This window comes from Coregonus lavaretus (assembly GCF_964263955.1).
Source record: "Coregonus lavaretus genome assembly, contig: HAP1_SCAFFOLD_1038, whole genome shotgun sequence".
In the NCBI taxonomy this organism is placed as follows: domain Eukaryota; kingdom Metazoa; phylum Chordata; class Actinopteri; order Salmoniformes; family Salmonidae; genus Coregonus; species Coregonus lavaretus.
Window position 1 is genome coordinate 139,322 of NW_028159446.1, and position 27,787 is coordinate 167,108.

The following is a 27,787-nucleotide window of genomic DNA, read 5'->3' on the forward strand; positions in this document are numbered from 1 at the left end:
ACATTTCAGTTAGCTTCACATTCCAGATCAGACTTCACCCATAAGAATACACAGAGTGCTAGTCATCAGGAAGGTGCTCTCAGCAGAACTGAAAATATCTCAACGACTTGACATGTTTTGAATTCAGGCTACAAGGTGAGAATCTTTCCAGGGATTATTATAAAGTGGTAGAGAAATTAAATGTCTGGTGTAATTTTAGTCCAGTGAATGGAAGTAAAACCCTCAGACCTAACAGTCGACTTCTACTGAGACAGGTACGTGTCAGTTTAATCATACAAAATGGAGCTAACTGTATGTGGGCAAGTCAAATTCAATATATTCATATATTATAGTTCTACATTTAACTTTTCATATGATAAATGTAATTGTATCATAGTTCTACTATATTGTAGTGATCCTCGCTATATGAGCCACGTCACAATTCCAACCAAGTAACCCAATTGGCGCCAACGGCGCGATGCGTAGGATGGTTCGCTTCCCTGACCCGCTGTTCGCTACATTGGTGTCAGAAGTGGTATGGTGTCTGTGAGGCCATCAGAATTTATGGCCCGGACATGTGAGGGGTCTGAGTAGTCGAAGCACGGGACTTTTGTAGGGGACAGTGTGAGTCAGGTTACAATTCCCATTTCTGCGATGCGTAGGGTGTTTGCCTTTGGGTTTACCACCCTGCCCGCTGTTTTCTACACTATTGATATCATAATCTTCCCGACATCGTTTGGACACACCTACTCATTCTTTATTTTTACTAATTTTTACATTGTAGAATAATAGTGAAGAAATTAAAACTATAAAATAACACATATGGAATCATGTAGTAACCAAAAAAGTGTTCAACAAAAATATATTTTATATTTGAGATTCTTCAAATAGCCACCCTTTGCCTTGATGACAGTTTTGCACACTCTTGGCATTCTCTCAACCAGCTTCATGAGGTAGTCACCTGGAATGCATTTCAATTAACAGGTGTGCCTTCTTAAAAGTTAATTTGTGGAATTTCTTTCCTTCTGAATGCGTTTGAGCCAATCAGTTGTGTTGTGACAAGGTAGGGGGGTATACAGAAGATAACCCTATTTGGTAAAAGACCAAGTCCATATTATAGCAAGAACAGCTCAAAAAAGCAAAAAGAAATGACAGTCCATCACTATTTTAAGTCATGAAGGTCAGTCAATACGGAACATTTCAAGAACTTTGAGAGTTTCTTCAAATGCAGTGGCAAAAAACATCAAGCGCTATGATGAAACTGGCTCTCATTAGGACCGCCACAGGAATGGAAGACCCAGAGTTACCTCTGCTGCAGAGGATACGTTCATTAGAGTTACCAGCCTCAGAAATTGCAGCCCAAATAAATGCTTCACAAAGTTCAAGTAACAGACACATCTCAACATCAACTGTTCACAGGAGACTGTGTGAATCAGGCCTTCATGGTTGAATTGCTGCAAAGAAACCACTACTAAAGGACACCAATAATAAGAAGAGACTTGCTTGGGCCAAGAAACACGAGCAATGGACTTTAGAACGGTGCAAATGTGTCCTTTGGTCTGGAGTCCAAATTTGAGATTTATGGTTCCAACCGCTGTGTCTTTGTGAGACGCGGTGTGGGTCTCTGCATGTGTATTTCCCACAGTAAAGCATGGAGGAGGAGGTGTTATGGTGTGGTGGTGCTTTGCTGGTGACACTTTCTGATTTATTTAGAATTCAAGGCACACTTAACCAGCATGGCTTCCACTGCATTCTGCAGCGATACGCCATCCCATCTGGTTTGGTTTAAGTGGGACTATCATTGGTTTTTCAGCAGGACAATTACCCAACACACCTCCAGGCTGTGTAAGGGCTATTTTACCAAGAAGGAGAGTGATTGAGTGCTGCATCAGATGACCTGGCCTCCATAATACCCGACCTCAACCGAATTGAGATGTTTTGGGATGAGTCGGACCGCAGAGTGAAGGAAAAGCAGCCAACAAGTGCTCAGCATATGTGGGAACTCCTTCAAGACTGTTGGCAAAGCATTCCAAGTGAAGCTGGTTGAGAGTGTGCAAAGCTGTCATCAAGGCAAAGTGTGGCTATTTAAAGAAACTCAAATATAACATATATTTTGATTTATTTAACACTTTTTTGGTTACTACATGATTCCATATGTGTTATTTCATAGTTTTGATGTCTTCACTATTATTCTACAATGTAAAAAATAGTAAAAAATAAAGAAACAATGGTTTTGGGAAACAGCTTGGAGATTTAACAATACTCCTACAAAGGTTCTAACGATTGACTTAGCCTTCAGGTGCTTTTGGGAAACCGGGCCCAGATGGTCTCTTTAGGAAATGTTTTGAAAATATTTGGCCAAGGCTACATGCCCTGTTATTTGGACTTAAAACCGATTTGTAGGTGATCAATCCTGCTGCTGATAACCTATGTGAACTGATTTGAACCGGTTTAGGCTGGTCATCTAGGATATGTAGGCTATAGCTGAGGTATAGACCTCAATCTGCATATCACTAACAAACCACTATTATATATTATAACCTAGCCTACTTTACATAATATAAATCTCTTACTTGTTGCAAAAATACTTTCTGAATGTATCAATGATTTCCCCTCAGATCAATCATGCCCGTTTTAGCCCTTCTGTCTACATTCTCAGATACGTTTAGAAAATAACAGATTGAAAGAAATAGTCAACTTTTAACAAATACACATTAGCCTGAGAGAGTGGAAGGGCTGAGAGGAATGTGGCCTTGTGTTGCTGCACTGTCTATAACTACCTTAACAAACAGTAACAGGAAGATGAGGTGAAAGATATCAGTCACGACTACATGTTGTTACAGGCTTTGGTATTTCCATTTATATTTTGAGGTTGGACGTTAGCACGTTGGCCGCACCTCTTGGCGCCACCTCAATAGACAGTATGCTTATGCCTGTGCTGGCTTGTCATCTCTTTAGTCAGAAGGTTTCCATCTGTTATGTGATATTGAAGAGCAGCTGGTCCAGTGTTCTGCTTGTCATCTCTTTAGTCAGAAGGGTTCCATCTGTTATGTGATATTGAAGAGCAGCTGGTCCAGTGTTCTGCTTGTCATCTCTTTAGTCAGAAGGGTTCCATCTGTTATGTGATATTGAAGAGCAGCTGGTCCAGTGTTCTGCTTGTCATCTCTTTAGTCAGAAGGGGTTCCATCTGTTATGTGATATTGAAGAGCAGCTGGTCCAGTGTTCTGCTTGTCATCTCTTTAGTCAGAAGGGTTCCATCTGTTATGTGATATTGAAGAGCAGCTGGTCCAGTGTTCTGCTTGTCATCTCTTTAGTCAGAAGGGTTCCATCTGTTATGTGATATTGAAGAGCAGCTGGTCCAGTGTTCTGCTTGTCATCTCTTTAGTCAGAAGGGGTTCCATCTGTTATGTGATATTGAAGAGCAGCTGGTCCAGTGTTCTGCTTGTCATCTCTTTAGTCAGAAGGGTTCCATCTGTTATGTGATATTGAAGAGCAGCTGGTCCAGTGTTCTGATTGGCCTTAGAGATGTTAGAAGACTGGCACCTCTTTGTAGCTCTGCTTCTTTAAGTTGATGAACAAAGTCTTTCTGTCTTGTATCTCCCAGGGTTTGGTCTGGTTTGGTTTGGTTTGGTCTGGTTTGGTTTGGTTTGGTTTGGTTTGGTCTGGTCTGGTTTGGTTTGGTCTGGTTTGGTCTATTCTGGTTTGGTCTGGTTTGGTCTGGTTTGGTTTGGTCTGGTTTGGTCTGGTCTGGTTTGGTCTGGTTTGGTCTGGTCTGGTTTGGTCTGGTTTGGTCTGGTTTGGTTTGGTCTGGTTTGGTCTATTCTGGTTTGGTCTGGTTTGGTCTGGTTTGGTTTGGTCTGGTTTGGTCTGGTCTGGTTTGGTCTGGTTTGGTCTGGTCTGGTTTGGTCTTTTTTGGTCTGGTTTGGTCTGGTCTGGTTTGGTCTGGTTTGTTCTGGTTTGGTTTGGTCTGGTTTGGTATGGTCTGGTTTGGTCTGGTTTGGTTTGGTTTGGTCTGGTTTGGTCTGGTTTGGTCTGGTCTGGTTTGGTCTGGTCTGGTTTGGTCTGGTTTGGTTTGGTTTGGTTTGCTCCACTTGTTTTTTTACTCCATATTGTAAGTTGGAGGGTTTTTATTTCAGATGTCCTCGTCTGGAGCCACTCCAATGGGCGCTCATGATGGGAGTCTTTTAGGTACCACTTTCTTGTTGCTAGTCAACATTCAGTGGACACTAGGGATTGGTCGATTAATACCGGAGGTCTGATGCGCCGTTGCAGTTTTCAAAGCACTACTGATTCGACACAACGTATCAATGCTTGTATCAAAGTAACAATACTACGTGATGATGACGGTCGAAGCTTCGGATATCACACTTCCATGACAGGTCTCAGAAGAGCACTGACCTCTGCTGGAAGCTTTGTGTTTGTATCTATACTGAACAAAAATATAAATGCAACATGTAAAGTGTTGGTCTCATGTTTTATGAGTTGAAATAAAATATTCCAGAAATGTTCCATTCGCACAAAAAGCTTATTTCTCTCCAATTTTGTGCACAAATTTGTTAACATCCCTGTTAGTGAGCATTTCTCCGTTGCCAAGATAATCCATCCACCTGACAGGGGTGGAATATCAAGAAGCTGATTAAACAGCATGATCATTACACAGGTACACCTTGTGCTGGGGACAATAAAAGGCCACTGGAAAATGTGCAGTTTTGTCACACAACACAATGCCACAGATGTCTCAGGTTTTGAGGGAGCGTGCCATTGGCATGCTGACTGCAGGAATGTCCCCCAGAGCTGTTGACAGAGAATTGAATGTTCATTTCTCTACCATAAGCTGCCTCCAACGTCGTTTTAGAGAATTTGGCAGTACGTCCAACCGGCCTCACAAAATGCGAGAGATCTCACTGATTTCTCCCTGGTGCCAGTGCTTTTTTTTTTGTTGATGCAAAATCTCTTTCAAACACTGACCTCTACTGGACACCTTATTTATACATTTAGTTTGACGACTTCCAGTTTGTAGCCCCTGAATGGGAGCTCAGCAGGTAGGGACGGGGATTGGGATTTCCCATTGTTGTTTAAATCATTTGTTTTATTTAGTGTAACCTTTGATAATCTTCTGTATTTAGTATCCTAAATAATACCACAGATGCATCGTTTTTGAAAACATAGTGAACCTGGAGGCAAAAAGCGAACTCCACATTCTAACTAAATGTTGTTTATTAGCACTCAAATCTATCAATGGCATTTTCGGCACAATTTGGTGAAAGCCCCAAAACGTTCAGAAAGCCTCTGATTCCCATCACTAGTGGACACCCCCATGAGTGTCTTTCAGAACCCCTCCTAAAACCACCTGTTTCGTTTTGGTTGTTGTTAATGACTCTTTGTTAGTTCCTTCTTCTGTTTGAGAGACAATGTTTTATTTATTGTTGAGGAACGTAACAATGTTCCTGTGATACAATTAAATCACCCGACTATTTGGATATGTCTGTTAGTAAATGTTTTATTTCTAAGAGATCATGAGTAAAAGAGAACAATTGACATTCTATAATGAGTTGTCACTGTGTTCATCACAACCAACATGCTGCATCTCTGTTTAGGGGTCAGTGCTCTAAAATGAGTCTCTCTGGGGAGAGAGAGGAGGGGTTCCCTGCCTCTAAAATGAGTCTCTCTGGGGAGAGAGAGGAGGGGGGCCCTGCCTCTAAAATGAGTCTCTCTGGGGAACATGACACCAAAGCTAAGAGGTGAGATGACAATTTTATGAAGAATTTATTATGTTTATTTCCAAAACGCTATTTCCCAAAAAAATCACATTTGTGTTTTTTTAAATATAATTTATTACTAATATTATTTTTTCTCAGATTTTTAATTCATAGATTTTAAATGTGTATGCATTTTTTTGTTGTTGTTTGCAAAACACTACATTTCCATTGTTCAGCTAGAATAAAATGTTTATATCCTGTATATATGACTGTGATATGTGGTTGTCTCACCTAGCTATCGTAAGATGAATGCATTTACAGATGCCATATCTTAATTTCACCCAGTTTCTCTCAGCAGGAAAATAATCCTGCAGCAACAGGAAATGTGAATTATTATGTGGATTATAATTAATGGACATTTTTTGTAGGGGTTGATTCATTTTTCATTATAGCAAAATAAGTCAGACATTTTGAAATGGAAATTATAAACTTTAGAAGCCTTTTTAAACCTTGAATACATTTCCTGCTGTGTGGGAAAATTCATTTTCAAATTTAAAATGTAAAAAAGAGAAAAGTAAAAAGAATGTAAAGTAAAAGAGAACAATTGACATTCTATAATGAGTTGTCACTGTGTTCACCACAACCAACATGCTGCATCTCTGTTTAGGGGTCAGTGGTCTAAAATGAGTTTCTCTGGGGAGAGAGAGGAGGGGGTCCCTGCCTCTAAAATGAGTCTCTCTGGGGAGAGAGAGGAGGGGGTCCCTGCCTCTAAAATGAGTCTCTCTGGGGAGAGAGAGGAGTGGGGCCCTGCCTCTAAAATGAGTCTCTCTGGGGAATATGACACCAAAGCTAAGAGGTGAGATGACAATTTCATGAAGAATTTATTACGTTTATTTACAAAATAAATAGCTATCTTAAAATGAATGCACTTACTGTAAATCACTCTGGATAAGAGTATCTGCTAAATCAGGAGTTCTCAATCCGGGGTCAGTGGAGGTACTGCAGGGGTTCTGCAGCACCCTGACTGGACTCGTTGCAATGGAAGACATTTGATAGAATTTTCACGACACGACCACTTTACCTACTCTTCATTATTGCCTAATATAATGGAATGCATATTTTTTTAACCAATTCTGATGTTTGTTACAAGTGGAATTTTGACAAAATTACCATTATACCAACACACTCTTCACACCCGTTTAACAACTCTAAATAGCTTTGGCATAGTAGGCATCAAGTCCCTTGTCAATAATGTTGCCTACAACGTTGCATACAATGTTCATTTTCATCGAACACATATTTCGCCCTAGATGCCTTCAATTGACCAATTTATAGCCATGGCCAATTTAGGATTCTTTTTTAACAACGTGATGTTGCGCTCCAAAGGGATAACTTGAAATAACATGATGTAGGTAATTAAATAATCAAAAGAAAAACGTGTTTATTATACACTTAGAAAATAAGGTTCCTTATAGAACCAAAAAGGCTTCTATCACTTCTTTAATATATGGAACCACTAAAAGTTAGATATATTTTTGGGTTCAGTGAAGAAGAACCTCTAGTGTTCTGATCAACGAAAGGTGAATGTTTTGAGGATGTGAACCCAGCAGTCCTCCAGTGGTCAGATCAAGGCTGCCCGTTTTCTCCAGCACCCGGCCCGTGATTCGAACCAGCCACCTTTCTGCCATAGGTCCAACTCCTGCCACTGCTCCAACTCCTTAGCCGCTGGGCGAAAACCTGAGTTAATCTTCAGAAATAAGCATGAGTTAATATGCCAAAATTAAGACAAAATGCTATGCAGACATTAATGGTATCACTTATACATAATGATTATACATAAATCATTGCCAAAAGCACAAGACATACTGTTGCATGTAGGTCTATATTATTTATGGATTGATCATATAGAAATATAAAAACATTATTTTAACTACTCCAAAGCAATTACATGTGGTGCAGGAACCACTGACTCACTGCATTATTATATTATTATTATTATTTTTTATTTTTTTCACCTTTATTTAACCAGGTAAACCAGTTGAGAACAAATTCTCATTTACAACTGCGACCTGGCCAAGATAAAGCAAAGCAGTGCGATAAAAACAACAACAAAGAGTTACATATGGGGTAAAACAAAACAAAGTCAAAAATACAACAGAAATACATATAATATACAGTGTGCAAATTTAGCAAGTTATGGAGGTAAGGCAATAAAATAGGCTATAGTGCAAAATAATTACAATTTAGTAATAACACTGGAATGATATGCAAGAGATGGTGTGCAAATAGAGATACTGGGGTACAAATGAGCAAAATAAATAACAATATAGGGATGAGGTAGTTGGGCGGGCTAATTTCAGATGGGCTGTGTACAGGTGCAGTGATCGGTAAGGTGCTCTGACAACTGATGCTTAAAGTTAGTGAGGGAGATAAGTGTCTCCAGCTTCAGAGATTTTTGCAATTTGTTCCAGTCATTGGCAGCAGAGAACTGGAAGGAATTGCGGCCAAAGGAGGTGTTGGCTTTGGGGATGACCAGTGAGATATACCCGCTGGAGCGCAGACTACGGGTGGGTGTTGCTATGGTGACCAATGAGCTAAGATAAGGCGGGGATTTGCCTAGCAGTGATTTATAGATGGCCTGGAGCCAGTGGGTTTGGCGACGAATATGTAGTGAGGACCAGCCAACAAGAGCGTACAGGTCACAGTGGTGGGTATTATATGGGGCTTTGGAGACAAAACGGATGGCACTGTGATAGACTACATCCAATTTGCTGAGTAGAGTGTTGGAGGCTATTTTTTAAATGACATCGCCGAAGTCAAGGATCGGTAGGATAGTTAGTTTTACGAGGGCATGTTTGGCAGCATGAGTGAAGGAGGCTTTGTTGCGAAATAGGAAACCGATTCTAGATTTAACTTTGGATTGGAGATTCTTAATGTGAGTCTGGAAGGAGAGTTTACAGTCTAACCAGACACCTAGATATTTGTAGTTGTCCACATACTCTAGGTCAGACCCGTCTAGAGTAGTGATTCTAGTCGGGTGGGCGGGTGCAAGCAGCGTACGGTTGAAGAGCATGCATTTAGTTTTACTAGTGTTTAAGAGCAGTTGGAGGCTACTGAAGGAGTGTTGTATGGAATTGAAGCTCGTTTGGAGGTTTGTTAACACAGTGTCCAATGAAGGGCCAGATGTATACAAAATGGTGTCGTCTGCGTAGAGGTGGATCTGAGAGTCACCAGCAGCAAGAGCGACGTCATTGATATACACAGAGAAAAGAGTCGGCCCAAGAATTGAACCCTGTGGCACCCCCATAGAGACTGCCATAGGTCCAGACAACAGGCCCTCCGATTTGACACATTGAACTCTATCTGAGAAGTAGTTGGTGAACCAGGCGAGGCAGTCATTTGAGAAACCAAGGCTATTTAGTCTGCCAATAAGAATGCGGTGGTTGACAGAGTCGAAAGCCTTGGCCAGGTCAATGAAAACGGCTGCACAGTACTGTCTATTATCGATCGCGGTTATAATATCGTTTAGGACCTTGAGCGTGGCTGAAGTGCACCCATGACCAGCTCGGAAACCGGATTGCATAGCGGAGAAGGTACGGTGGGATTCGAAATGGTCGGTTATCTGTTTGTTGATTTGGCTTTCAAAAACTTTTGAAAGGCAGGGCAGGATGGATATGGGTCTGTAACAGTTTGGATCTAGAGTGTCACCCCCTTTGAAGAGGGGGATGACCGCGGCAGCTTTCCAATCTCTGGGGATCTCAGACGTTACGAAAGAGAGGTTGAACAGGCTAGTAATAGGGGTTGCGACAATTTCGGCGGCTAGTTTTAGAAAGAAAGGGTCCAGATTGTCTAGCCCAGATGATTTGTAGGGGTCCAGATTTTGCAGCTCTTTTAGAACATCAGCTGTCTGGATTTGTGTGAAGGAGAAGCGGGGGGGGGGATGGGCAAGTTGCAGCGGAGGGTGCAGAGCTGGTGGCCGGGGTAGTGGTAGCCAGGTGGAAAGTGCCTATGATGCCTATGATGAGAATTGCAGGCCTCTCTCATCTTTTTGGGTGGGGGAACTTGCACAGTTGGTGGCTGACTAAATACTTTTTTTCCCCACTGTATATACATACATACACACAAAAAAGTGCTATATATATAGATGACTCCCGTTTTGGCATGTATTTATTGTATGGTGCAGTACCAGTATGGCCACTAGAGGACACCACTTGCCTGTTTTAATGTTGTGACGTTGCTTCACTTGTCTTCTACTATGGTGGCCTCGCGCTATGGCAGTTTAGAAGAAGTCTGCCAAGACAACTGTACAAGGCTGAACGAAGCAACTAGATAAATACCTTATTCCCAAGGTAACGATTCCGCCTGCACTGATCTGTCTCGTATCTCGCAAAGAGTAGACTCCCGAGTGGCGCAGTGGTCTAAGGCACTGCATCGCAGTGCTAGCTGTGCCACTAGAGATCCTGGTTCGTATCCAGGCTCTGTCATAGCCGGCCGCGACCGGGAGACCAATGGGGCGGCGCGCAATTGGCCCAGCGTCGTCCAGGGTAGGGGAGGGAATGGCCGGCAGGGATGTAGCTCAGTTGATAGAGCATGGCGTTTGCAACGCCAGGGTTGTGGGTTCAATTCCCACAGGGGGTATGAAAAAATAAATAATGTATGCATTAACTGTAAGTCGCTCTGGATAAGAGCGTCTGCTAAATGACTAAAATGTATATGTAATGTAATGAAAGCATGGCCAGCCGTAGCAAAATGCTTGTTGAAATTCTCGATTATTGTAGATTTATCGGTGGTGATAGTGTTTCCTAGCCTCAGTGCAGTGGGCAGCTGGGAGGAAGTGCTCTTATTTTCCATGGACTTTACAGTGTCCCAAAACTTTTTGGAGTTAGTGCTACAGGATGCAAATTTCTGTTTGAAAAAGTTAGCCTTTGCTTTCCTAACTGCTTGTGTATATTGGTTCCTAACTTCCCTGAAAAGTTGCATATCGCGGGGGCTATTTGATGCTAATGCAGTACGCCACAGGATGTTTTTGTGCTGGTCAAGGGCAGTCAAGTCTGAGGAGAACCAGGGGCTATATCTGTTCTTAGTTCTGTATTTTTTGAATGGGGCATGTCTATTTAAGATTGAGAGGAAATTACTTTTAAAGAACAACCAGGCATCCTCTACTGACGGAATGAGATCTATATCCATCCAGGATACCTGGGCCAGGTCAATTAGGAAGGCCTGCTCGCTGAAGTGTTTTTGGGAGCGTTTGACAGTGATGAGGGGTGGTCGTTTGACCGCGGACCCGTTACGGACGCAGGCAATAAGGCAGTGATCGCTGAGATCCTGGTTGAAGACAGCGGAGGTGTATTTAGAGGGTAAGTTAGTCAGGATGATATCTATGAGGGTACCCATGTTTACGGATTTAGGGTTGTACCTGGTAGGTTCGTTGATAATTTGTGTGAGATTGAGGGCATCTAGTTTAGATTTAGATAGTATTATCAAGACACCTGCTGTTAACTCTTAACTGGTTAGGACAGCTCATGAGGTGTCCTAAATATCTACCGACTAGGTGGGACTAGAGGCTTCATGCATAGCTTTAATTTATACCCATAAGAGTAGAAGTCTTTATTCTCAGCACTTATACGACCAATTTTCTACTCTGAGACACTTTGTGGATATGGGCCCAGATCTCAAAATATTGTTGTAAAAAAACTTTGAATGTTTGTTTTACATAATAAAAAAAAATGCAATTTACTAATGTAAGCCACTGTAAAGACTGGGTTTAGTTTATTGTGTTGCACTGCTCATGTCCGCGTTCTGGAACTGCCCGTGTCCACGTACAGAACTGTCCGCGTCCACGTACGGTTTGGCTCCAAGCATATTGTCCAGTTACGCACAGCGTCTGCCGAGTAGCGCAGTGGTCAAAGGCACTGCTCTAGAGATCCTGTTTTTTTTTTTTTTTTTACATTTTTTGTAGGGGTTGATTCATTTATCATTATAGCAAAATAAGTCAGACATTTTTAAATGGAAATTATAAACTTTAGAAGCCTTTTTAAACCTTGAATACATTTCCTGCTGTGTGGGAAAATTCATTTTCAAATTTAAAATGTAAAAAAGAGAAAAGTAAAAAGAAAGTAAAGTAAAAGAGAACAATTGACATTCTATAATGTGTTGTCACTGTGTTCACCACAACCAACATGCTGCATCTCTGTTTAGGGGTCAGTGGTCTAAAATGAGTCTCTCTGGGGAGAGAGAGGAGTGGGGCCCTGCCTCTAAAATGAGTCTCTCTGGGGAGAGAGAGGAGGGGGGCCCTGCCTCTAAAATGAGTCTCTCTGGGGAGAGAGAGGAGGGGGGCCCTGCCTCTAAAATGAGTCTCTCTGGGGAATATGACACCAAAGCTAAGAGGTGAGATGACAATTTCATGAAGAATTTATTACGTTTATTTACAAAATAAATAGCTATCTTAAGATGAATGCACTTACTGTAAATCACTCTGGATAAGAGCATCTGCTAAATCAGGAGTTCTCAATCCGGGGTCAGTGGAGGTACTGCATGGGTTCTGCAGCACCCTGACCGGACTCATTACAATGGAAGACATTTGATAGAATTTTCACGACACGACCACTTTGCCTACTCTTCATTATTGCCTAATATAATGGAATGCATATTTTTTTAACCAATTCTGATGTTTGTTACCGGACTCATTACAATGGAAGACAGCGTTGTAGGCAACATTATTGACAAGGGACTTGATGCCTACTATGCCAAAGCTATTTAGAGTTGTTAAACGGGTGTGAAGAGTGTGTTGGTATAACGGTAATTTTGTCAAAATTCCACTTGTAACAAACATCAGAATTGGTTAAAAAAATATGCATTCCATTATATTAGGCAATAATGAACAGTAGGTAAAGTGGTCGTGTCGTAGCCGGCCGCGACCAGGAGACCCATGGGGTGGCGCACAATTGGCCCAGCGTCGTCCAGGGTAGGGGAGGGAACGGCCGGCAGGGATATAGTTCAGTTGGTAGAGCATGGCATTTGCAACGCCAGGGTTGTGGGTTCGATTCCCAAGGGGGGCCAATATTTAAAAAAAGAATACAAAAATGTATGCACTCACTAACTGTAAGTCGCTCTGGATAAGAGTGTCTGCTAAATGATGTAAATGTAATAAACAAGACATCAGTTTTATTTTTCAAATGTGTTTTGAACTGGGTGACCTAGTAACCCCTAACCCCTAATCATAATTCTAGGGTAGGGTAAGGTAGAACACTTTTAGAAACTATTTTAGTAATAATATTATGTTAGTAAATACAATCATAGTATTAAATAGCGTTTTGATTATTTTGTTAATCAAAACCTGTTTACGCATTTTGCTTTTTATTGTTATTTTATTATATGTAGAATTGCAAGACAGAACACTTGATAAACAAGAAACGTTAGATTTATTTTTCAAATGTGGTTTGAACTGGGTGACCTAGTAACCTCTATGTGAAAGTCTAGCAATTGGCGTGGGATAGGTGGGGCAGATTTGAGACTGATCTAAGGAATTAACTAGAAAAATACACTTTATTCTCAGCTGCCTCACCAATGTCTGTACGTGAATTAATAACTTTTAATTGCTAAATATTTCCAATAGATGGAAGCATAAGACCATGAAACATCAGTTATAGGCTACAAGCAGCAATATGATTGACATAAAATAGCATGCAACCAAAGACTATATGTCCCATGATTTTCTAAAGCGGTGACTCATTACTTTAGTTAGCTATATATCTCGTATTAGGCCTGTGATGCTTTTGGAAGAGCAATTAATTAGTGACTATAGCAGGTGTTGAACCACTGGTAAATAATCACTAGTCAGATGCTCCAACCTCAACCCTAGTATACATGCATTTTAAAATATCTAATATTGCGATTAAACAACCTCGGAATAGATAAGACAAGAGTGCGTCTTCCAGCCCGCCAATGAATTACATCATGCAACCCTCCCGGTTAGCAAATGTACCTCAACATGCCCCTCGCTTGTGCTAGAAGGCAGAGTGCTCGCTGCTGGTTGATGAATCTGACAATTAATGTACAAGGAAAATATGTTTTTCTCGACCAGAGGTGACTAAATTAATGTTCAGGCTTATTGATAATCGTTATAGTAATGAAGTATAATTTCAAAACATGAGCATAAAAACAGATAATAATAAACATGAATCATCATTATATTATTTCACAGTAATCTGTTAAATGCTTTTTCAGTCGTTCCTCTTGCGTTAGCAGTGTGGAAAGGGACAGTAAAAAGCGTGTGCAGGAGTTTTCCTGTGAGGGGGGAGTGGTGGTGTATCCAGGGAGAAAACTAAACTAACCTTCTAAAATGTCATTCATGGTCTTATGCTGCCATCTATTGGAATTATTTAGTAACTGCAGTAGTACTGAATAAAGTGTATATCCTTACTAAAGTATTAATTACTCAGAATTGCAAAATATGACATTTTCTAGTTCATTTGACCACTTACAACCATAACATAACAATTTATAGCATAACAAACAATGAAACTGACATAAACCAAAAACACCATACATTTAGTTAACTATATATATATATACTATTTATTTAGATGGGTGACATTATCTGCCAAAGTAACACCACTGTAGATAAAGAAGAGCTCTCCAGTAGGTGAACCAAAACATTCAAAGGCCATTTTCTCAAAATTGAGGTTACAAGTTTATCATCTTTCAAAGCAGAATTACTTTCCCATTGTTTCTCAACTGTAGTGTATGATATACCTTTTTCTAGCTGAGTCTCTACTTTTATCCAATGTTTGACTGTGTAAAACCTAGCAGTACTACTTATTTCTCTGAGAGTGAGGCATACATATATTATTACAGTATAAAACCTAGCAGTACTACTTATTTCTCTGAGAGTGAGGCAGATATATTATTACTGTGTAAAACCTAGCAGTACTACTTATTGCTCTGAGAGTGAGGCAGATATATATATTATTACTGTGTGAAACCTAGCAGTACTACTTATTTCTCTGAGAGTGAGGTAGATATATAGCATTTTGCAAAAAACATGATTATTTGTCTCTCTGAAATGAAACCATCAAGTGATAGATTTTAAATAATCACATGTCTGTCATTGAACAACCATGCCATGATTAGCTACTGAAAAATCACACCAATCTCTTTCATAATTTCTTTAAACAGTAAAAGCTAATATACGAACATTTCTGAAAACGGATATATAGCGTTTTGGAATGAAACTCTTGTTTCCCCATCCGAGCTCAGAGTAGATGAGAGATGTAATGTTTGTCTCTGTTGTGTTGAAGCCCAATCAAGCAGGAGAGACCAGCCTCCCCTGTACCCAGCTGTGTGTCCATGAAGAGTGACAAGTCTATGGAACAACCTCTAAACTTTAGAGAGGGAGACTTTTCTAGTGAACAAAGGTAAGAAGAACTCATGGGTCATGGTCAGTGAGTTAAACAACACTGTCTCTAGTCATTTCTCCTCTCCCATTTTCCCATTTATGTTGGTGCTGTCATCTTCAGGACAGGAATACCGGCTTACTTAACGGAGTAATAAACACATTGCTTTATTTATTGTACATTTCTCATAGGGCATGATTGTACCAGTGTAAGAACACAATTTAATAACATATTAGTCTATATGTTAACATCCCCACTTGCTCTTATACTGTACAAGTGGTATTCAACCTAACTATCAACACATTTAGCTTACAGTTATACATCTCACAAATGTCAGTTTACATTCCAAACATATAACCCAATAATTTTTCATTTTTGACCTTCGTTACAAGTTTAGTCAAAGCATCTGCAACCATGTCTGCCGTTGGACAATATTCAATACTTATTTTACCATCACTGAGTGCAGATCGAATGAAATGATATCTGATGTCGACATGTTTACATCTCTGACGACATACTGGGTTCTTTGACAGATCAATTGCACCTTGGTTATCATCAAAGATTGTTACTGGTGCATATTGGCACTCACTATCCATCTGGCCCAATAACTGTACAAGGTACAAACTTTCTTGTGTAGTAGCAGCCAGTGCCATGTACTCTGCATCACATGTAGATAAAGCTACTGTTGGCTGCTTCTTAGACCTCCATGAAATAACAGGTCCACATTTAGTTCAACTAAAACAATAACCTGTTATGCTTCGTCTGTCACTTTGATCTGCTGCCCAATCAGCATCACTATATGCTACGAGGTTGAGTTTTTCCACCCCCTTTTTGTAACACAACTCCTGATTAATTGTCCCCTTCAAGTACCTCAACACATGTTTAGCTGTTATCCAGTGTTGCTCTTTTGGTTCTGATAGGTATTGTGACAGCTTGCTGACAATCCAACTGATATCCGGTCTTGTACATGTCATCACATATATCAAGCTGCCTATCACTTCACGATACCTTTTTGAATCAATAGGTTCACCATCACCATCAAAGTTTTGTTTTTGTTCACATGGTGTTGACCTTGTTTTACAGTCTGACATACCAAACCTTTCCAGTACCTTGGTTATGTACCTTGTTTGGTTCATCTTTATTTTCCCTTCACTTTGTGTAAAATCAATGCCTAGGAAATGTCTAAGCCTCCCAAGATCTTTCATCTTACATTTTTCACTTAACATTTATTTTACACTTGTGAGTGCGCCTTGGTCCGTCTTTCATAACGATCGTGACAGAAGATCCCACCAAAATAGGACCAAGCAGCGTGTGCAGGAGCAAACGCCGGGTATGGAACAGGAGGTGACGCTAGTGGATGTCCTCCTCGGTTGGGGGAAAATCACTGAGGAGGAGGCCGTCCGCTACCGGAGGGCGATGAGGGATAATACCGAATAATGCAGGAGAGGAGAAACGGCGCCAACCGTGCCGTCGTCGGACAGGCGAGAGGCAACCCCAATAAAATTTTTTGGGGGGGCACACGGCGTGGACGACGAGGCAGCAGGAGGCAGCGACAGGGCGTATCTGCAGACTAGGAGAGGAGGCCACCAGGTTACGGGGGCTATTGGTCCAGAGGGAGCAGGAGTTATTCGGTCAGAGGGAGGAGCTACAGGAGGCTATAAGGGAGAAGGAAAGTGTAGAGGCACGGCGAGAGGAGCTGGTTAGGCAGCAGAGGGAGCGGAGGTTTATGAGGAAACCCAGTCCCGCTCCTCGCACCAAGCAAGTGGTGTGTGTCACCAGTCCTTCCGGCCCGTTCCTGATCCCCGCACTAAGTCAGTGGTGCGTCAGCCCAGTGCGGCCCGACCCATTCCTACTCCCCGTACTCAGGCTAGGCAGCATGACACTGGGCAGGTTCCGAGTTAGGCGGAGCTGCGTACTGTGCCGCGAGTGATCCGGCACAGTCATGTACGTCCTGTGCTAGCACCACGCACGTGTCGTGCTAAGGTGGGCATGCAGCCAGGACGGAGTGTGCCGGCTCAACGCTCGTGGCCTCCAGTACCCCTCCTCGGGCCCGGATATCCTGCGCCAGTGTCATGTGCTGTAGTGCCAGTACGAGTGCACAGCCCTGTACGTCCTGTGCTGATGCCTCACACAGAGTGTGTGGAGATAGGCATTCAGCCAGGACGGGTTGCGTCAGCTCTTCGCTCCAGGCCTCCAGTCCGTCTCCACAGTCCAGTCCGGCCTGTTCCTGCTCCCCGCACCAAGCCAGTTGTGCGCGTCGCTAGCCCGGTCCGGCCTGTCCCTGTCCCTCGCACCAATCCTGTGGTGCGCGTCGCCAGCCCGGTCCGGCCTGTTCCTGCCCCTCGCACCAAGCCAGTGGTGCGCGTCGCCAGCCCGGTCCGGCCTGTTCCTGCCCCTCGCACCAAGCCAGTGGTGCGCGTCGCCAGCCCGGTCCGGCCTGTTCCTGCCCCTCGCACCAAGCCAGTGGTGCGCGTCGCCAGCCCGGTCCGGCCCGTTCCTGCTCCCCGCACCAAGCCAGTGGTGCGCGTCGCCAGCCCGGTCCGGCCTGTTCCTGCCCCTCGCACCAAGCCAGTGGTGCGCGTCGCCAGCCCGGTCCAGCCTGTTCCTGCTCCTCGCACCAAGCCAGTGGTGCGCGTCGCCAGCCCGGTCCGGCCTGTTCCTGCCCCTCGCACCAAGCCAGTGGTGCGCGTTGCCAGCCCGGTCCGGCCTGTTCCTGCCCCTTGCACCAAGCCAGTGGTGCGCGTCGCCAGCCCGGTCCGGCCTGTTCCTGCTCCCCGCACCAAGCCAGTGGTGCGCGTCGTCAGCCCGGTCCGGCCCGTTCCTGCCCGTTCCTGCTCCCCGCACCAAGCCAGTGGTGCGCATCGTCAGCCCGGTCCGGCCCGTTCCTGCTCCCTGCACCAAGCCAGTGGTGCGGGTGTCCAGTCCGGCACGGCCCGTGCCTGTTCAGGCACCGGTCAGCTGCTCCACTCCGGAGCCAGAGCAATCCGCTTCACCGGGGTCCGGTCCAACTCCAGTCAGTGGATCCACTTCGGAGTCAGAGCAATCCGCTCCACCGGTGTCCAGTCCAGCTCCGGCCAGCGGCTCCAGTCTGGAGCCTGTACGGTTGGATCCACCGTTGTCGGGTCCAGCTCCAGTAAGCGGTGCCAGACCAGACCAGGAGCGCAACGGGGAGGTGGAGAGTAAGTGGTGGTCACGCCCGGAGCCGGATCCGTCTCCGAGGGGGAATGCCCACCCGGCCCCTACCCTCTTGTGTTTGTGTGGCGCGGTCGCAGTCCGCGCCTTTGGGGGGGGGGGTACTGTCACGCCCTGGCTCTGGGGACTCTGAAATGTTGAGCCAGGGTGTGTAGCTTCTATGTTGTATTTTCTATGTTGGCCGGTTGGTTCCCAATCAGAGGCAGCTGTGGCTCGTTGTCTCTGATTGGGATACAATACTTAGGCAGCCTGTTTTCACCAGTTAGTTGTGGGATCTTGGTCTGTATAGGTTTGTGTTGGTGAACCTTTTGACTTCACGTATCATTTTGTTGTTTTTGTTGTATAAGTTATAGTACTCATTAAAAGATGTACGCATTTCACGCTGCGCCTTGGTCCGTCTTTCATAACGATCGTGACATTTATTTTCCCATAAGGGGCCACATCAGCAATAAACTTCTCAGTAGCTTTTACAGTATCACTCTTTGCTTTTTAGGAAATACACAAAAACTGCCCCTGAATAATCATCCGTAAATGCTAGAGTATATCTGAACCCATCTTTCGCCTCTGGCTCAATAGGGCCAGCCAAATCAGTGTGCACAAGCACAAAAGCTGCTTTTGCCTTTTCATCAGGTTCTCTGTTTCTGCTCTGAACAAATTTTCCCTGTGTGCAGATTTCACAGTTGAGGGTAGATTTGTCAATCTTACCTGTGATTTTCATTCCCTCTGTCACATTTTCTAACTTTGACACATCCTCAAAATTAAAGTGGCCAAGAATTTTGTGCCATGTGTGAATATCATAGCACCCATGACATCCATCATAATTTTCATCACTTACAGTGTTAAGATAGTAAAGTGTATCGTACTCCTCGATGTAAAAAGTGGTACCGTTCTTGTGGATGAGCTTGTTACACCCCTGTCGAAAGTTGACTGAAGCTCCGTTGGCTGTCGCTGCTTTAACAGAGAAAATGTCCTGTGGAAACGACGGCACGTACAGCGCCTTCGTCAGCGTTGTTTTCACCCGACGACCCGTGTTGTCTCTCAGGTAAACCTCCGCTGCACCTCTCCTCTCCGCGACACCATTCGTTCTTGTTCCATCAGCCAGCTCCACAGAATGTTTTTTCTGGTTTGAAAGTCTCGTCAAACTCCTTAAACTTCCCGATGTCCGTGACTATATGTGACGTTGCTCCTGTATCAACCATCAGCCCTTTTTGTTTCAGTCCACGAACCTGACAGTCACTCATTCTGAATGCAAATGTGTGGCCTTCAGCATCTGTTGCTTGTTTCACATTGTCTCTTCTTTTTCGTCTGCAATTTGCGTCAGTATGAGTGGAGCTCTCGCAAACTACACCACTGTCTCCGTTCTCTGTGCTCTCCAGTAACGGTACATTCCCGGGCCTTGTGCCCTTTCTGGCCACAGTTGAAGCAGGTTATCTCGGTCCCTTTAGCTCTTCTTCTTGGCCAGCTAACTTTAATGTTACTTGCCTTCATCACGTTGTCGTCAGTGGAAATGGCGCTAAACTTCTCGGTGCTTTCATAGCTCCTCAACTTGGTTTTGAACTTGCCATAAGTTGTCGGCTCGTCACTCTGCGTTATGTGGATGGCAAACGGCTTAAATGATTCGGGCAAACCTTTCAGAATCATTGCAATCAACAGCCCGTCACTTAAAGTCTCTTCAGCATTCCTCAGTGCTGTAATAGCCGTCTCAGCACGAATGATATAATCCGTAATACTTTCGTCAGCGGCTTTCTGAAGAGAAGTTAGCTCAGTGTAGAGGCTAATCACACATGGCTTCCCTTTACCTGCATAATGTTCCCTCAATATCTTCAACGCTTTTCTCCCATCATCTGCTGCTTCTCTCATTATCAGGGAAAGACTTTTATCATCTAAAACCCGTATCAATTCGGCGTAGGCTTCTTCATTTTTCTCTCCGTCTTCTTCATCTTCATCCACGCTCAATATGGTGGCCTTTAGCCCTAGCAAACGCAAGTGCCCCAAAAACTTTGTCTCCCATAACTCGTAGTTTTTTTTTCATCTCCGTCGAAACATAATCTATTCCATCGGCTTCCATGTTCCCTCCTGGGCCCATAACCTGTTGGTGCTGTCATCTTCAGGACAGGAATACCGACTTACTTAACGGAGGAATAAACACACATGTTCATCGTTGGTGTTTTAACCAGAATGGGGGAAATGCTCTTGCTTTATTTTCGCACATGCGCAGTTGTACATTTCTCATAGGGCATGACTGTCCCAGTGTAAGAACACAATTTAATAACATATTAGTCTATATGTTAACAATTTATTTTTGTTGTTTTCATAATCCATAGGCTAATCCTTTTTTCCCATTATCATAGTCCTAAAACAATATTAAACAAACACAACATTCCCTCCCTGTGTGTGTGTGTGTGTCAGTGAGTGTGTCTGTCAGTGAGTGTGTGTGCACTCCCTGGATGAGGAGATGTAATCTCTATCCTGATTGCCTAGTCACTTTCACCCCTACCTACATATACATATTACCTCAACTACCTCAACTACCTGGTACCCCTGCACATTGACTCAGTACTGGTACTCCTTATAGCTGTCACGATCGTTACAGGAAGAGATGGACCAAGGCGCAGCGTGATAAACGTACATACTTTATTCAGTACTTAACACGAAGAAAACAACAAACGAAACGTGAAGTCCTAGGTTAACACAAAACCTTAACGGAACAAGATCCCACAACCTAACATGCCAAAAGGCTGCCTAAGTATGGTCCCCAATCAGAGACAACGAGCTACAGCTGTCTCTGATTGGGAACCACCCTGGCCAACATAGAAACTAAACGATCTAGAACAAAAACCAATGAAAACTAAACATAGAAAATCCACACCCTGGCTCAACAATTAAGAGTCCCCAGAGCCAGGGCGTGACAGTACCCCCCCCCCAAAGGCGCGGACTGCGACCGCGCCACACCAACACAACAGGGTAGGGGCCGGGTGGGCATTCTGCCTCGGAGGCGGATCCGGCTCCGGGCGTGACCACCACTCTCTCTCTACCCCCCCGTTGCGCCCCTGGTCTGGTCTGGCACCGCTGGCCGGAGCTGGACTGAACACCGGTGGAGCGGATTGCTCTGGCTCCGGAGTGGAGCAGCTGACCGGTGCCGGACCAGGCACCGGTGGAACAGGCACGGACCGTGCCGGACTGACGACGCGCACCACTGGCTTGGTGCGGGGAGCAGGAACAGGCCGGACCGGGCTGGCGACGCGCACCACTAGCTTGGTGCGGGGAGCAGGAACAGGCCGGACCGGGCTGGTGACGCGCAACACTGGCTTGGTGCGGGGAGCAGGAACAGGCCGGACCGGGCTGGTGACGCGCACCACTGGCTTGGTGCTGGGAGCAGGAACAGGCCGGACCGGGCTGGCGACGCGCACCACAGGCTTGGTGCGGGGAGCCGGAACGGGCCGGGCTGGACTGGGAACACGCACCATAGGCTTGGTCCGGGGAGCCGGAACGGGCCGGGCCAAACTGTGGAGGCGGACTGGAGGTCTGGAGTAGAGAGCTGACACAACCCGTCCTGGCTGAATGCCTACTTCCACACAATATGTGTGAGGCATCAGCACAGCCCGTATAGGGCTGTGCACTCGTACTGGCGCTACAGCACGTGGCACTGGCGCAGGATATACGGGACCGAGGAGGGGTACTGGAGGCCACGAGCGTTGAGCCGGCACACTCCGTCCTGGCTGCATGCCCACCTTAGCACGACACGTGCGTGGTGCTAGCACAGGACGTACAGGACTGTGCCGGAACACTCGCGGCACAGTACGTGGCTCCGCCAACCACCCTTTTAGCCCCCCCCAAAACATTTTTTTGGGGGCAGTCTCTCGGGCTTCCTCCTCGGCCGGTACCCTCTGCATTGCCGCTGCTCCTCTCTGTAGCGCACCTCCACAGTCTCCTCTCCTGCCTGGGCATTCACCTTTGCCCATGGCCCTCTGCCCGCGAATATCTCCTCCCATGACCACCATTCGCCCACCTGAGCCATCGCCCTCTTCTCCTCCTGGGCACGCTGCTTGGTCCTCTGGTGGTGGGATCTTCTGTCACGATTGTTACAGGAAGAGATGGACCAAGGCAGCTCCTGAGTGGCGCAGTGGTCTAAGGCACTGCATCGCAGTGCAAAACTGTTCCACTAGATCCTGGTTCGAATCCAGGCTCTGTCGCAGCCGGCCGCGACCGGGAGACTCATGGGCGGCGCACAATTGGCCCAGCGTCGTCCAGGGTAGGGGAGGGAATGGCCGGCAGGGATGTAGCTCAGTTGATAGAGCATGGCGTTTGCAACGCCAGGGTTGTGGGTTCGTTTCCCACAGGGGGCCAGTATAAAAAAAATAAAAATAATAATAATATGTAAGTCGCTCTGGATAAGAGCGTCTGCTAAATGACGTAAATGTAAATGTAAATGTAAGGCGCAGCGTGATAAACTTACATACTTTATTCAGTACTTAACACGAACAAAACAACAAACGAAACGTGAAGTCCTAGGTTAACACAAAACCTTAACGGAACAAGATCCCACAACCTAACATGCCAAAAGGCTGCCTAAGTATGGTCCCCAATCAGAGACAACGAGCTACAGCTGTCTCTGATTGGGAACCACCCTGGCCAACATAGAAACTAAACGATCTAGAACAAAAACCAATGAAAACTAAACATAGAAAATCCACACCCTGGCTCAACAATTAAGAGTCCCCAGGGCGTGACAGTAGCCTCATTATTGTAATTTTAAAAGCACGGTGGCTAGGAAAAACTCCCTAGAAAGGCAGGGACCTAGGAAGAAACCTAGAGAGGAACCAGGCTCTGAGGGGTGGCCAGTCCCCTTCTGGCTGTGCCGGGGGAGATTATAAGAGTACATGGCCAATAAGGCCAATAAGGCCAGATCGTTCTTCAAGATGTTCAAATGTTAATAGATGACCAGCAGGGTCAAATAATAATCACTGTGGTTATAGAGGGTGCAACACGTCAACACCTCAGGAGTAAACGTCAGTTGGCTTTTCATAGCGGAGCATTCAGAGGTCGAGACAGCAGGTGTGGTAGAGAGAGAGAGAGAGAGAAGGAGAGAGAGAGAGGGGCGAAACAGCAGGTTCTGGACAAGGTCGCACGTCAGGTGAACAGGTCAGAGTTCCAAATCCGCAGGCAGACCAGTAGAAACTGGATCAGCAGCACCGCAAGGTATCACGTCCGGTGGAGCATGTGTCGATACTGATAGGATCGAAAGAAAGGGAGCGCTGCTCTCGGATCAGTTTTCTCCATTAAAATCATTCCTTAACATTATATATATTTCACAATACTGACCACGGATCAGCTTCTAGAACGATATTACTGCCTACGGCTGCAAATATTGAGGTCGTTTATTCTAATGCTTACACAATCATTGGGCACATGTTAGGCTACACATCATGAAATATATTAAGACAAATTACAGACAGTAGCCTACAAGTAGCAAAATAAAACTCAATATATTGAACATTGAATATATTCCAATATGATTGAAATAGGCCTATAGCCTACTGTTTATATTTTAATGCAGTTATCTCGGTTTTCATTTGAAGCATAATTGTTATACGTCCCTTGTTTGAATCAATTGCAAAGACATTGGCAACTTTGTATTTGTAGTCAACTATGTTCTGAATTTATCGGCATAACAAAGAGACGGATAAACCATGTGATTCTATGTTTAGCGGAGATCATCTGTGTATAAAGTGACGCGGGAGGGCAAAAAAGCATCTAACGACGCACTTGGCTGTTCTACAAGTGGTCTGAGGCAGGTGTTAGAATATGAGTGTTTTCAAGTGCAACGTTAATAACGATGGTTTTGGGAAACAGCTCAGAGATTTAACAATGCTCCTACGAAGGTTCTAACGATGAACTTGGCCTTAAAATGCTTTTGGGAATCCGGACCCTGAATAAAAAACATCTGCTAAATGTTAAATGACTAAATGACTAAAAAATCAAATCTCATATTACTGTATTTATTATTATTTTTTAAATATATTTAAATATTGATGTCACAAGTGTATCATTTGTACAGGTCTTTATTAAAAATGTAGTTATTTGTTACATTTAACTCTGTAAAATCTATTAGTACTACTTATTTCTCTGAGAGTGAGGCAGATATATAGCATTTTGCAAAAAAAAACTTTTGTCTCTCTAAAATGAAGCCATTAATTGATCGATTTTAAAGAAACACATGTCTGTTATTGAACAAACCCCTGCCATGATTAGATAGTGAAAAAACACAACCATTTATTTGATCATTTCTTTAAACAATAGAAGCTAATTTACCAACATTTCTGAAAATTGATATATAGCGTTTTGGAATGAAACTCTTCTCATGTTTCCCCATCTGAGCTCAGAGTAGATGAGAGACGTAATGTTTGTCTCTGTTTTGTTGAAGCCCAATCAAGCAGGAGAGACCAGCCTCCCCTGTACCCAGCTGTGTGTCCATGAAGAGTGACCGGTCTATGGCTCATCCTATAATGTTTAGAGAGGGAGACTTTTCTACTGAACAAAGGTAAGAAGAACTCATGGGTCATGGTCAGTGAGTTAAACAACACTGTCTCTAGTCATTTCTCCTCTCCCATTTTACCATTTATTTTTGTTGTTTTCATAATCCATAGGCTAATACTTTTTTCCATTTTCATAGTCCTGAAACAATATTAAACAAACACAACATTCCCTCCCTGTGTGTGTGTGTGTGTGTGTGTGTGAGTGTGTGAGTGTGTGAGTGAGTGTGTGTGTATGTGTGTGTGTGTGTGTGTGTGTGTGTGTGTGTGTCTGTGTGTGTGTGTGTGTGTGTGTGTGTGTGTGTGTGTGTGTGTGTGTGTGTGTGTGTGTGTGTGCACTCCCTGGATGAGGAGATGTAATCTCATGTTTTGTCCACAGAAACCAACAGCAGAGATCAGAGTCAGAGATTCTCAGTGGTCAGTCTTCCCAGAGTCATCAAACAGACCTGGCCTCCATATTCAGTGTATGTGGTCCTGTTATGTACATTTGTTTTTGTTTACCTCAAGTAAAGTTGATCTGTCAATCATTCATTAATGTGTTAATGAAAAAGCATTTAGTCTCTTGCTTAACTTATTTACTTGATTTATTTCAGTTACTTGAAGAGAATATTATGACATTTGTGAAGAACGAGCTGAAGATGTTCAAGAGGATTCTTAGTCCAGAACTCCCAGAAGGCTTTGAGAGTCAGAAGCAGGATAAGGAAGTGGTGGATGCTGAAGATGAGAAGCAGGAGAGCAGTGCCAGAGAGGGGGCTCTGAAGATCACACTGCACGTCCTGAGGAAAATGAACCAGAAGGAGCTTGCTGACACACTGGAGAAAAGTAAGAGCTGTCTGCCTCATGTTGAATGCTGTTTTAGAACATTTAAAAGCTGTAGCTAAAGTACAGCTAAAGTAGCTGTGTAACTCGATGATATTGTAGCAGCCTTAACACAACACCTAGTGACCTCATCAAGTGATTAATTTAGACAGAGAGAAGAGGAGCGAGGAAGAGAGAGATAGACAACATTAAAGATACCATCAGTAACACCGAATAATAATAATATAATAAGTCATTATGAAAACATTTACACATTTATACAGTCAGTTAAGAGAATAGATTACTTTTATTTAAAACTTTATAACAGTCCTACAATAGTGTAGGCATTAAAACAGACATAATATTACTATCCTCTGTGTTATTTCTTCATTCAGATGAGCTTGCTATGATTTGCCAACGTGAACTCAAATCTAATCTAAAGAAGAAGTTTCAATTTGTATTTGAGGGGATCGCTAAACAAGGAAACCCAACACTTCTCAATAAGATCTACACAGAGCTCTACATCACAGAGGGTGGAACAGGAGACGTCAATAATGAACATGAGCTGAGACAGATTGAGACAACAACCAGGAAACAAGCAAGACCAGAGACTGCAATCAAATGTAACGACATCTTCAAACCCTTAACTGGACAAGACAAACTTATCAGAACTGTGCTGACAAAGGGAGTCGCTGGCATTGGAAAAACAGTCTCTGTGCAGAAGTTCATTCTGGACTGGGCTGAAGGAAAAGCAAATCAGGATGTCCAATTTGTATTTTCATTCCCTTTCCGGGAGCTGAATTTGATGAAAAAGGAAAAACACACTTTGATTGAACTTCTCAATCACTTCTCAATGGAAACCAAAGAATCAAGAATCTCCAACTACGACAAGTACAAAGTCCTGTTCGTCTTTGATGGTCTGGATGAGTGCCGACTGCCCCTAGACTTCCAGAAGAACAAGATATGCTGTGACGTCACAGAGTCAACCTCAGTGGATGTTCTCCTGACAAATCTCATCAAGGGACATCTGCTTCCCTCTGCTCTCCTCTGGATAACTACCCGACCTGCAGCAGCCAATCAGATCCCTTCAGGGTGTGTTGACCAGGTGACAGAGGTACGAGGGTTCAATGACCCACAGAAGGAGGAGTACTTCAGGAAGAGATTCAGTGATGACGACCTGGCCAGCAGAATCATCTCCCACATAAAGTTATCAAGGAGCCTCAACATCATGTGCCACATTCCAGTCTTCTGTTGGATTTCTGCAACAGTCCTTGAACACATGCTGAAACATAAGACAGAAGAGATGCCCAAGATGCTGACTGAGATGTACTCACACCTTGTGGAGTTTCATAACGAACAGAAGAATGAAAAGTATCTTGGGAAAGAAGAGACAGGTCCACACTGGAATAAAGAGAGCATTCTGTCACTGGGAAAACTGGCTTTTCAACAGCTTGTGAAGGGCAACCAGATTTTCTATGAAGAAGACCTGAAAGAGGCTGGCATTGATGTCAATGAAGCCTCAGTGTACTCAGGATTGTGCACACAGATCTTTAAAGAGGAATGTGTGCTGTACCAGGACAAGGTGTACTGCTTCGTGCATCTGAGCATTCAGGAGTTTCTGGCTGCTGTATATGTGTTCCTCTCATTCATCAACAACAATGAGAATCTAATGGATGAATCTCAATCAACGTCCAGGAACTTTTCTGTGAGGATCAGACCCAAGCGTAAAGTTACTGTCTACAAGAGTGCTGTGGATAAAGCCTTACAAAGTGAGACAGGAAACCTGGACCTTTTCCTCCGCTTCCTTCTGGGCCTCTCACTGGAGTCCAATCAGAAGCACTTACGAGGTCTACTGACAAAGACAAGAAGCAGCTCACAGAGCCATGAAGAAACAGTCAAGTACATCAAGGAGAAGATCAGGGAGAATCCCTCTCCAGAGAGGTGCATCAATCTGTTCCACTGTCTGAATGAACTGAATGACCATTCTCTAGTGGAGGAGATCCAAATCTACCTGAGCTCAGGAAGTCTGTCAAAAGCCAAACTGTTACCTGCACAGTGGTCAGCTCTGGTCTTTGTATTGCTGACTTCAGAAAAGGAGCTGGATGTGTTTGACCTGAAGAAATACTCCAGATCAGAGGAAGGTCTTCTGAGGCTGCTGCCAGTGGTCAAAGCCTCCAGAGCTGCTCTGTGA

General features: G+C 44.0%; 1 protein-coding gene across 1 annotated transcript; it reads left to right on the forward strand.

Moving 5' to 3' along the window:
* Positions 1 to 27,787, forward strand: LOC311122837 (NLR family CARD domain-containing protein 3-like; the record flags this gene model as incomplete). The annotated part of the gene is made up of 9 exons (XM_084197152.1): positions 1 to 135; positions 5,577 to 5,720; positions 6,346 to 6,534; positions 11,877 to 12,065; positions 14,978 to 15,094; positions 24,690 to 24,806; positions 25,178 to 25,262; positions 25,392 to 25,620; positions 25,992 to 27,787. The coding sequence occupies exons 2-9, from the start codon at positions 5,593 to 5,595 to the stop codon at positions 27,785 to 27,787; spliced, it is 2,850 nt and encodes a 949-aa protein (XP_084053278.1). The 5' UTR covers positions 1 to 135; positions 5,577 to 5,592.